The following is an 11,770-nucleotide window of genomic DNA, read 5'->3' on the forward strand; positions in this document are numbered from 1 at the left end:
GCAGCCATTTTGTCCAAAGAATGATGGGAATTGAAAAAGTAACCAATCATGGTTTCAATAACATGTCCGTCATGAGGATTTTCCAGACGTCATTTGTGATAGCGATTCCCATTGGTTTGTTGAGAAATTGACCTGGGATCAAAGGTGAATAGGTCATGTGTGAAATGTTTATGTTTGTCAGGAAGAGTCTTGTATGATTTGTTGGTTTTAAAACATTTTCCAGCTTATAAAGTTGGTATCGTGGGAAACCTGATGACTTTATTTCTTCGAGTATGCTAGCGAATCACCCGGCATACTGCCTAGGACCTGGAGTGTAAGTGATCGAGCAAAAATAGTTCGTCAAAAAATTGCCAAGAGTCTGTCTAGGGACAAAGTCAATGAAGTAGGGTGTGATCGCTTCTGGAATCCGCCTTCGATCCGCGGCGTGATCGTGACTGTTCCGCGGACTGGGAGTGAACATGGCGGGTAGCAGGGTGGACTGTAAAGTGGTGCTCCTCGGGAAGGCGTACGGAGGCAAAACCTCGCTCGTAGAACGGTACCTACACGACAGATTCAACGCGGAAATGCCTTACCAAAATGTGAGTGACATATAGATACTAGATTACATTTGCTACTAGCATATGACAAAATGTAGTTATTTTTTACTTTGTATTTCTTACATGGTCCCTTTGATATATAGTTATGTATGTCATTAACTTAAGATATCTCTCTGCTACTAGTGTTTATAGAAATAAATGCATAGTTAAGGTGCTATCGCAACTTTCAAAATTTCAATATCATTTATGGCCTAATTAAGTAATTTGAACCCCCTCCTTTGCAGGCAGCGTTTTCTTACCTAACCATAGAATTAACATTAACCTAGTAATAATACAGTTGGAACCACATTCGTAATGACGGACAAGATTTTGTGTGATTTTTTAAACAAGTATTCGAAATGTGAAAATGAAACAGTAGTGTTGCTATTGTTTTAATGCAGGAGAAACATGTGCTTGATACTAGTATGTCTATATGCGCTGACCTGTGCCAACTTATTGTTACAGTTGTAATGACATAACCGATTGGTTCTGTTATTGGATGAGATGGGACTTGGGGTGATCGTTTTGTCTTATCTCATTAACAGACAATCGCCCATTTATTCTGGGCCCAAGATTTGATTACTGTTGTTAGTGCACTTCAATTTTAGCCTGGCATGGTTCAAGGTTGCTATTGTGGTTCTGCATTCTCTTTCAATGAAATTGCAATAATGCTGTCAGGCCAATTAGGCTGTTCCTGTGATTTTTTCGGCGCTGTTGACAGAATGTTCCTGATATACCAAAAACTGTCGTAACCAGTATAGATTGGCCCTTCAAACATGCATGTCTACTAGTAATTAGGCTTTCAATACACATAGAAATGTATGTGACAGTTTGAAGGTTACATTGAATGGTACAGGTACTGTTGTTGTTGTTTGTCCGTGTAACATTACACTACAGGTACTGTAATTACTTTGTAGCTTGATACAAAAACTCTGCAGCAATGGTTTGTCCGACATTTTGAAGGTGTGTAATAAATGTAATGTTACCCCCAGACTATAGGTGCGGCTTTTGGAGCAAAGAGAGTAGAAGTTGATGGAAAAATTGTCACACTAGGGATTTGGGTGAGTTGGTTTTATTTCAGGTTATGTTTGATTTACATGTGTTACTTTGAAATGGAGCAATCATTGAAAAAAAAATGAATTATTAGCAACCAGGTGTATAAAAGAATTGTATCCTGTATGTCAATGAGTCTCTGCACTAATTATGGTATAAAAGTAACAAAATGAACAGAAGAGTAACAAACATTACCTAATCAAGCATGACATACATGTATACAGAGAGCTAAGCCAAATGAAAGCCATATCCAGTTGCTTGAGTATCTGCTATTTGGCAAAGGAAAGCCTTCATTATCTCCCTGTCTTTATCAAGTTAAGTTAGAGTCTAGATCTAATTATATATACCGTAACAGAACACAGAAAGTCATGTTAACTGTTCTGTTCTATTCTGTATCCAGGACACAGCAGGTTCGGAGAGATACGAGGCCATGAGTAAAATTTACTACCGTGGTGCGAAGGCTGCTGTCGTCTGCTATGGTACGTGTCATTTTATATCTAAAACAGACAAGGTTATGTAGCTGTCAATTCTGCCTGAGTAACTAGAGGCATAACATATATTGTATCAAGACACAGAAGGTCTCCTATCAAAAATATTATTACATGTATTGGTAGGCAGGTATATAACATCTGACAGCCTTAAGCTTTATCAGCTGCTGCCATATGAATTACTGTGTCAATCATATTGTAAAGATGCTGTATCTGTAAATTTTCACACAAAGCTGACTTTATTACAGATCTGACGGATGATGGCAGTTTTGAAAGAGCCAAGTTTTGGGTGAAGGAACTCAATGACAACGAGGAGGTAGGAAAAAGTATTCAATCAAATGGTAATAAAGAGATCATTCAAATAAGATAAGGCGGTTATGAATTTGTAGAATTGAAAATTTTACTTCGAGCTTGACAACATCACGCAGTACCTTATCTTGAATGTTTATGTTATATTGTTCTCCTAGGCTTGCAGAGTCTATCTTTGTGGAACAAAGCTAGATTTGGTACAAGAAAATAGGAAAGCCAGAAGAGTAGACTACCACATGACAACAGACTATGCTGATGGTATGTATCCTATTATTTTCTGCATTGAGACAGCAATAGAGCTCTGTTTTGTATATTCTATTTTTAATTGGATGGTAGGATATTATTTTTGAACGTGCTGTGTCTGTTCATTTGAATGTTCCATTCTCGAAAGTAGCAAGTGTTGTAGAAGGTATTTGCTCATGCCAAGTGATTATTCTATTTAAGCTTCTTGTCTTGATATACTGTCTTACTTCACCCATTCCATTCCACACAGAAATCCATGCAGAGGTCATAGAAACATCCAGTAAAACAGGCTTTAATGTCTGTAAGTATACCTACATGTACATTATTGTATACATGTGTACATATATCGGTACCCAGGACTTTTCTGTAATTCAATTTTGCATTGATATTTCTAAAAAGGACTACAGTATAATTTAGTGTAATCACATACAGTAAGTACCAGGTTTCAGCACTGCAACAACAATAACTTTGTAGTTTGATTCTATTGTGAGAAGTAAGTTTCTGGTTTAGTGTACATTGCTGCAACAGTACAAAAACATGTGCACCCATGTGATTCATCAACCTCCGCCTCCGGACATTGTAGCCCCATTTTTCCACTAGTATTTCAGACCACATGCCACTTACTACTACTTCTGTAATAAAAACTTCTGTATTTATCTGTTTATTTCTTGGTAACTTTCACTGGAGTAGAACTATACCCATTGCATGTTAAAATTACACTGCTGACGCAAGGTTGTTTTTGTCAACAGGTGAATTATTTGAGAAAGTAGCAGAGGGGTTTGCGAGGGACCCTGCCAATAAACAAACAGTACAAAGTAAGTGTGTTGATTGGTTAATGTTTGTGACACTAGTCTTTATATTTCAACGTACAATTTTGCATTTTCTTTTACCATCTTTGTTTACCATAATTTTGAAAGTTCTTTTCTTTGTTCAGCACTAACATTACAACTTGCTTCTTTTTCTAAATCCATACAAAATGTATATTTCCTGCTTTCCTGTCTATATTTCATTCCCTTCCTGCATGACTCATGTTTGTGTTCAGTTTGCAGCAGTGTCCCTCAATACCCTTCTACTTCCCTTTCTAAAGGTGAGTCCAGGTTTGGCATAAATATGACATTTCACAATCTCACTCCAGGCTCCTTGGTCTCATCCCATTCCTACACTGCCCCAGCGGTCTTTCTGTTCAGCAATGTTTGCTTGATTTGTTTGTACTTACCTCTCGTTTTATTGTCCTATAAGTGGTCAAGACTCATCATATGTCGTCATTCCAACAGCCAATCTTTGATCAGTCATTGAACTCTAAGATTCAATCAAAGTCGGCAGAACAAATAAACAGAAAAAAATGAGACAAATGTTCACATAGTAGGCTTGGAATAGCATTGGCACCAATGGTTATTATTATGTATCCAAACGATATTATGATACAGCAATCAGCTAGCAAAACTTAGATATGCTACAGCAATGCATTTATCTTGTTGACCCAAACGTAAGGTATGTGGTATAACAGTAAGCACTTGACTGTAGGATGAAAAATAACACACATTCGGGATCTACTTTGTAAACAATTGTTTGTGTACCTGTCTGTTATGCTCAAAGCAGCTATGCTTTAATGAAACTTGGTGGTGTTTGCATTTTGCATATTACATACATGTACATATTTGTATTATATGTCATGAAAATGTGCTTTTTTGCCTGTACCATGTGCACAGATGCAGAGAACTTCCAAGTCACGGAGCAAGGCAGGTCCAGAGGAGGCTGCTGTTCATAAGAGATCTCCCTGTACAACTCTTTAGTCAGGTCCTATGTCTATGTTTTAGCAATGGTGGCAAGAGATGTTGGTCTCTTTAGGTTGGTCTGTCAGTGAAGCCTTTAGTTATGCATCTTGATACTGTCTTGATTTATATTGCAAGAAATGCTGTCTTCAAAAGATCTGTGTCTAAATATTTTCAATCTCTATATATGCCTGATCATGAAACCGATAGCTGATTTTTATAACATTCAGCGTAACACTCCTGCCATGTGAAATACTGGATTATTGGTCTTTTATGTGCCTTTGCCATCTCTGCTACCTCTAACACAGCAAAGCTATGTAGATTTATCTCATTTACCCGGTACTTTTAAGCAAAGCCTGGCAAATCATTCCTATGGGATGGTGTCACCAAGTTAATTGCAGTGATCATTCTTTTTTCCACTGTCTGCTGTTTGTAGATTCTGTATCTGTATCTATATAGCCGGTGTAACCGCCGTTCGGCGTAACACACCAGCTTCGCAGGCATGCGGCGCAGCAGCAGCTGGTTATATTACACCGAACAACCTGTCACAATAGTAAGATGTCAGATTAGTAAGACTTAAGTGCTTTAAGTCCAATTTATGTTTGAAATGCTTTCACATAAAATGGTAAAATGGTATTGGGGATCAGATAAAAAGATGCTTGCCTAATACAATAGCTTAGTTAGAGAATCAAATTCCTTGTTGCAAAATGATATGTATAAAAGGATGATGTAAAGCCTTTTTTTTAACTTTTAGCTGTATTTCAAGGAAACCTCTTGTACAGTTGATGATGTTTGACTCCTGTAAAGCTTTCAGGTCTAAGTATTTCTATTAGCTTTCCCAGTGAAACCTCACACATATTGTAGTACAGGTAGATACTATGTAAACAGGTTAGATGTAAGGAAAGTAATAACTTTTGTCATTGCACACCTTCTCAAAGTTGTTCTTGTAGCTCATTGTCAATCTTCTACTTCATATATTGTTGGAACTAGAAATGTTGCCACCTTTCAAGAGATGATTGAACTTAGACTGTGAACTGCTGTAGGTATAAACTGTCATGTTTGTAGATACCCTCATGTGAAATGTTACACCTGTCCAGCTGAAGAAATGATTTTGCTGCTGTGTATATTGATGAAACTTATAACATTTAAAATAAAGCTCCTTGTGTCATAGGAGCGTTTAAGCTCCTTGTGTCGTAGGAGCGGTGGGCTCTGTATGGACATGTGTGTACCGGTGGGCTCTTATGTATGGGGAATGTTATATTATAGGCATATCCTGTTGATGTTACAGCATAGGTACATGTACATGTCAGGGCAATGCTGCTGTTGTATTCAAGGGCTTGTAGTACAGTCGACTGTAAACAGTACTTTTATGTTTTATGACTTGTATTTTTATTTCATGTGCATAAACAAAACTGTATTTCATGAAGCGAACCTGCCAGTATGTAACGGATGGATGTATTGTGGATAAACAACATACAGGGGCTGCAAGTTTCTAATCATTGCATTATGCAGAAATTTTTTTCATCTTGCCTCTGATCATGAAATCATTAATATTTTGTGGAGTTGGGTGCTTGATCTATATTGAAACATGGAATGCTGCTGTTTTTGTGGATTCAATTTATTAATGATGCAATTTAGTGTAAAAGTTGAAAAACTTTGGCATAAGCTGACATGTTTAGTAACACATTTATATTAGTTTAACATTAAGTTTAAAGGCTTTAAATCTAAGAAAAGTGAAGATCACATTTTTTTTGCATATCGTTTGCCAGTCTCAGATGTCACGTAACATTTACTATTTAAGTATAGCTTTGCTTTTATTATTTCCAAGAAATGTACATATTGTTCATGGCCAATATGAAAAGGAATTAACATTTTCAATGTATTGATGTAACCAATATGATTAAGTTATCCCAATGTTGGTGGGTTTTCATGCGTCTGAGTGTTTTTTGTGTGTACTAGGTCTAGTTGATAGCCTGGTAAATGGCCCATCAAACAGTTCCCCTGGCGACTTCAAATCGACCACACAACGCAAATGTAAGAATCTGGGCTAGTTGTGATCAAGATTTTATTTCCATGCCTTTGCCTTAATTTAAATCAGTGTTTTTGGTTGGATATTTGTGAGCAGAAACCGAGTTAAGCTTGCAATGTAAACATGCTGCAGTACCATCAATACATGCTAGATGTCGTGAGACCGTAAGTTTGCAACAGTTTACATGTGTATACTCCTACACTACATCAATGTGCGACACTGACAGCATCATGTAATGGCAAATCTCTTATTGTCCAAGATACCTTACATAAGATAACATTACATAATATGAAAGGAACAAGATACAAGAAGCACCCACTGACACTTATTGATTAAATAGCATTAATTTATTTCTCAGTCTTATTATTACAACCCAGAGGAAAAATAGATCTGTGAATGCCTCAGTGGACTGTTTTAACTGCACATGTACAGACCTGATACCAGATAAAAGCTGTCAGTGTGGAGCACACAAGTTGGAAGCTCCGCAGCACCTGCAGAATTCTTTAAAAGGTGACCTTCTCATCATATGCCCCATTTTCCGTCTACCAGCTTATGGTACAAGGTTACCAGTTTACCAGATATTAGTAAACTACATGATGTATGACATTTCGTTTCCTGTCACAATAAGTGATGTTAATTTTCAGTTGAGTCTAGCAAAAATATACACCCCCTCTTGTTAGCTTACTGCATTTGCATACAATCAGTTTTGAGTCTTTTTAAATGTCAACAAAAAAAATATCAGATTGTCCTATGAGTAACAAATTAATGAGCACAATACCATCAACTTAGTTACAGCTATATTGGTACAAATTTCATGTCTGGCATTCTTTACTGCATCCTTTCCAAACACATCCCTATGAAACCCAAAATATTGGAAGCATTAAATATCATACAATAGAATAGTAGTTGGACATTACTAAATTTAGTATGGTCTAAGCACCTTATCATTGTGTTCCCATCACAGATTAAAAAAAAGCAAGCTAGGACACAAAAAACACCAGCATGATTAATAACATGGAAATCACCCTTCCTCTATAGGTCCTTCTTCCTCTAAATCACAAACATACAAAAACATACCCATACTGTTAAAATAGCTTTAATTTACATATCTTGCAGTTAAATAGCTTAATCAATTCAAAAGAAGAGTTGTGTTTATTTCTCATTTGTGATCATCAGATACTAATGTAACAGCCAGGCATGTAATATGTGATAGACACCAGAGAGATAGCCCCACCTCTTGCAAACATGACCGATGCACACTGAACTCTTCCGCATCAGGAACAAGTTTGAGGCAGCCTGAAGTATCCATCCTAAGTGCACTACAAGTTTATCACAGTAAGCAAAATATATAATAGTCTTTTTGGAGAGTATAATTGCACTTTAGTTTGAGAAGACCACAGCAGCTTGGCTTGCCTATTTCCACAAAAGCTGCTCCCACCCCAGAGCTACATACTGTTCCCAGAACTACCAAATATGCTGATCCTACCGTAACATACATCTAGAGCTAGTGAACCATGGAGCTTTGCACCAGTTCTAAAAATCTGCATTGCAGAAACATACCACTGCAGATGTTCTCCACACATTGTGGTGACAAAAATAGCGTGACATCTTAGACATGGCTTGAAATCCTGAACACACGAAGCATATTCTTGTACACGTGTGTGTGCAACTTTCTACTGCTGTCAGCAAAAACGTGTTCTGCTGATGCTGAGTTTGTAAAATCACTGTTTCCTGACTTTTCACTTATGGCACATCATGGCCTTTATAGTTAGACATTGAAAGATCAATGATACAAATTCCTGTCTTCCTCTTTGGCAATTTATGGAAATTGTAAAGTTATCTTATGTTTTATTTCCCCCTAAAGACAAGGTCCTTCACATTATGTCACCTTTGACAATGTGAAAAAAGGTCGCGCGTCAAGCTCAGATTGTAAGTCTTCTATCAGTTTCCATATAAGCTACTACAGGATTAAAACCTCTTTTAAAATGCCCATTGAGAAGCATGAACAAAGCAACTACTGATTGTTCTGTTTGTATCATGCGATGCAGGACACCAGGCCCATGGTGGTGATGCCTGCTATCATCATCGCCACCTGTTTGACGGACTCCCAGCCTGACGTTTCCTCCAGCAGGTCGGGCACCACCGTAACCAAGGCAACGTAGATGAACCCGCCCGAGGTGAAGGGCAGGATCCAGGCCGTGCTGTCTCCTGAAAAACATCATGGCAAGAGGAGATTGTTCATGGAAATATAAAGTTGCCAGTTGCCAACTGCTTTTTGTTCATTTTACAATAAACGGAACTCACAAACATACGCTCATAAAGATGTTACCTTACCCCTCTCGAGTGGTTTACTGAGAAGAAGAAGAATTTACAGCTCTTGGTGGCAACGTGCAGGTGTTGGCACACTGGCACATCAAATCTATCTGTGTTTTTGGCACACTTTTTGACAGAATAGCCAAAGAGGCTCGGTGGGCATGTGCCTTATTTACAAGAATTAAACAGTTCCTAGCCACCTACCCGCTCCTTCAGCTGACTCTGCCAACAGTGCCGTCGCTGTCCCAAACATGCCGCCAGACGCTGTGATAATCTGTGCCTTGGCTGCCCGCCATCTCGAGAAGCCAGCGCGCATCAGGATGGCGAAGTCACCGATCTCATGTGGGATCTCATGGAGCAGAATGGCCAGCGTCGTCAGCACACCAACCTGGGGACCAGATAGTGGGCGTATTTAATCTGTCATTTAGATTTTGAGGTTTTGTCTTCCAAATCAAGCAAAGAAACCTTTCATAAGTAAGGAGCTACATACAATGTACTGACAGGGCTTACTCTACTGGTGCACAGGCCAGAAGTAACACCAGATGTGATACTTCCAAATCTGGAACAGACCCAACATATCTGAGTGGAGATACATTTACATTTTCCATGGAATGTTGGAATTTCTACCTGAGGCCTGCATATTCTAACAATTGTCCTCTGTGATAATTCACATTGAAGGCTGTCAATGTGTGATAATTCACACATTGAAATTGACAGCCGTCCCTAGCCACAGAATCTCTACAGAAAATAATGAAGGACTTGTACTGCAGCTGAAATAAAGAGGACCTGTAAAGAAGTACCCTACCTTTGTACTGACAAGAAAGCTCCCTCCCACAGCCAGCCCGTGGGTGAAGTTGTCTATACAGTTGGCCAGCAGGTTGAGGTAACCTGATATCTATGTGAGAAAAGAAGCAGTGGGAACTGTTAGCATATTGTAAGGTGTAATATCATCATTTTATAACTACATGATGGGTATGCAACTAAAATTCCTTTCAATTGCAACTTTCTTCTATATCACAATATTCTTGATTCACTTGGATTCCCATTTTCTTTTCCATTAGAATAGTTATGTTCAGCTTATAGTTAAGTTTGATGGCAATTGTCTCACATAGTAACAATGCAAATAATTGAACTAGGTATCATAGAAAAGCCTAGAATCTTCAGAATCTTATTCGTTCACAACGTTTTCCTCATGAGGAAATGTGGTCTTTAACATGTTCAAGACTTAGACAAAACAATTGGCAGTGACTCCTAAACACCATGGGCAACAAAATAAACACTCAAAATACCACCACTTAGAGATAGACATGGAAGTTAAGAAAGGAACACCTTCATTTTGTACTTCCAATTGTACACTCGAGCCCTAAAATACAATATATTTGCGGCTGAAAAGAAAACGAGTACACAGAGCGTACTGACCTGGATGTGCTGACTGGGTTGATTGTCACTGTCTCTATCATTTCTGCTATTCTCACTCTGATTCACTGGTCCATTCTCCTGCTTTAGTTTCCCATTGGCTGCTGGACTAGATGATGTTATGGCACCATTTTTAAAAACCTCTCCATTTTTATCCCCACTGCTGTCTTTGTCGTGGAGACTCCGCCTCCTGATTTGACTGACATCTTGGTAAGGTGGCAAACTGCCATTTTCCTGTTTGAGAGGGAACAGGGTTTGTCTTTAGAGTGACTGATGTGTCTATGTACACGAACTTCAACATGCACTCTTGTTTGTAGATCTTAGTTCCATTAGGCTGGCTGTTTTGAACCTAGATTTTGCAAATTTACTCCATTTCTTTTCCTGAAACCTGACAATGACCAATACATAGGTTAGGTTTTCTCCAACTTAAAAATGATCAACACCATCTAGCCAACATGCCATCCTGGCCATAAAATTATCAGCTTGTGTAAACAAGAACCACCTGGGGATCTATATTAGGAGCCTGGGGTGATGGGAAAACAGATAACATGCAATAACTAACTTATTAGACATTCATGCCTGTAGGTACTAAAGGCTAAGCATATATCAAATAAAGGTGACAGAAAACCTTCAACTTAGACTTCAGGGAATGAAACCATCATCTTTGTTTTGATCTGCTGCAGTGCACTGGTGCCCATAACTATCAACTACAATTTCACAACAGAACCAATGTTGAAGGTTGGTTTCTATTCTCAGCTTGACACATCCTGACTTTGACTCTTGTCATTGATACTACTAAAATGTATATGAAACAAATTGGAAATTGTGCTGTAGTTGTGTGTCGGTTCTTTTTATGAACATAAGGTCACCTGTCAAATTTTTGTACAAGCACGTAAAGTAAAAAGTATATCTGCAGTAGTCGTAGATGTAGTCATGAAGCTGTACATGTAGATGTCACAATGTATGTAATTATTGTTACTTTTCAATAAAGCTTTTTAAAAAGATTTAAAATATATACATATAAAAAAATAAGGTCACCTGGTGGGATGTGTGCCTGTGGTCTTCAGACGTCTCCTCTGAGTCAGCCTTGTCTTCCCCTGCTGTGTTTGTGAAGGTTTTCTCCATGATGAGGAAGGACATGATGCCAGCGATCGTCCACAACCCCACCCAGTTGTGTCCATGTTTCTCCTCCCCTGGGGACAGAATTAGCAAATGTTGTACACTATAACAATTATAGCAAAACAAGGTTTGACAGAATAGAGAAACCTAAAATACTAAGAATGTAAAAACCTGAGCTTTGTAAAGAAAAGACTCATATCATCAGAGCAGAGCAGACCAGACCACCAGCTGACAAATATCGTTCTATCAGTCGAGACAGTATCCATGGGCCCGGTGTTAACATCATGAGCAACAAGGAGCTAGAGAAATGTTACAATTTTGACTTTAGGCATCTGCTTAAGATTAGATTACTTTTCACTGAAAATCCTTCAAACTTTTTCTCCTCCTTTTCCATCAATGCAACAGTATTGACTTCTTGCAGTGTTGCTGGGACCCATACAGTACAAGCCAAGC

General features: G+C 38.4%; 2 protein-coding genes across 3 annotated transcripts in view; one reads left to right on the forward strand and one right to left on the reverse strand.

Moving 5' to 3' along the window:
• Positions 1-127: 127 nt before the first annotated feature.
• On the forward strand, positions 128-5,548 carry LOC118413891 (ras-related protein Rab-24-like). Of its 2 annotated transcripts, XM_035817494.1 has the most exons (9): positions 128-578; positions 1,568-1,636; positions 2,029-2,107; positions 2,365-2,432; positions 2,584-2,683; positions 2,919-2,969; positions 3,418-3,483; positions 3,711-3,755; positions 4,378-5,548. In XM_035817494.1, exons 1-9 carry the CDS (start codon positions 459-461, stop codon positions 4,434-4,436), a joined length of 657 nt encoding a protein of 218 aa, XP_035673387.1. In that variant the 5' UTR covers positions 128-458; the 3' UTR covers positions 4,437-5,548. The 2 variants fall into 2 exon arrangements, with proteins under 2 accessions (XP_035673387.1, XP_035673388.1); XM_035817495.1 differs by lacking the exon at positions 3,711-3,755.
• A 407-nt stretch (positions 5,549-5,955) lies between these two features.
• Positions 5,956-11,770, reverse strand: part of LOC118413892 (zinc transporter ZIP13-like) — an 11,298-nt gene continuing 5,483 nt past the window's right edge. The window contains exons 3-7 of the mRNA XM_035817496.1: positions 11,237-11,391; positions 10,202-10,432; positions 9,588-9,677; positions 8,987-9,170; positions 5,956-8,677 (exon numbers count right to left, since the gene is read on the reverse strand). Coding sequence (XP_035673389.1) covers positions 8,505-8,677; positions 8,987-9,170; positions 9,588-9,677; positions 10,202-10,432; positions 11,237-11,391 — 833 coding nt within the window. The 3' untranslated portion in view covers positions 5,956-8,504. The remainder of the gene's footprint in view (positions 8,678-8,986; positions 9,171-9,587; positions 9,678-10,201; positions 10,433-11,236; positions 11,392-11,770) is intronic.

Source organism: Branchiostoma floridae, chromosome 4, assembly GCF_000003815.2.
Source record: "Branchiostoma floridae strain S238N-H82 chromosome 4, Bfl_VNyyK, whole genome shotgun sequence".
Classification (NCBI taxonomy): Eukaryota; Metazoa; Chordata; class Leptocardii; order Amphioxiformes; family Branchiostomatidae; genus Branchiostoma; species Branchiostoma floridae.

Excerpts from the sequence above, each read along its gene's own strand:
- LOC118413891 (XM_035817494.1), top strand. The coding sequence starts at position 459 with ATGGCGGGTAGCAGGGTGGACTGTAAAGTGGTGCTCCTCGGGAAGGCG. Across the intron at positions 1,637-2,028 it reads TTGTCACACTAGGGATTTGG|GACACAGCAGGTTCGGAGAG; the intron begins GTGAGTTGGTTT and ends TTCTGTATCCAG. Across the intron at positions 3,756-4,377 it reads TTCTACTTCCCTTTCTAAAG|ATGCAGAGAACTTCCAAGTC; the intron begins GTGAGTCCAGGT and ends CCATGTGCACAG.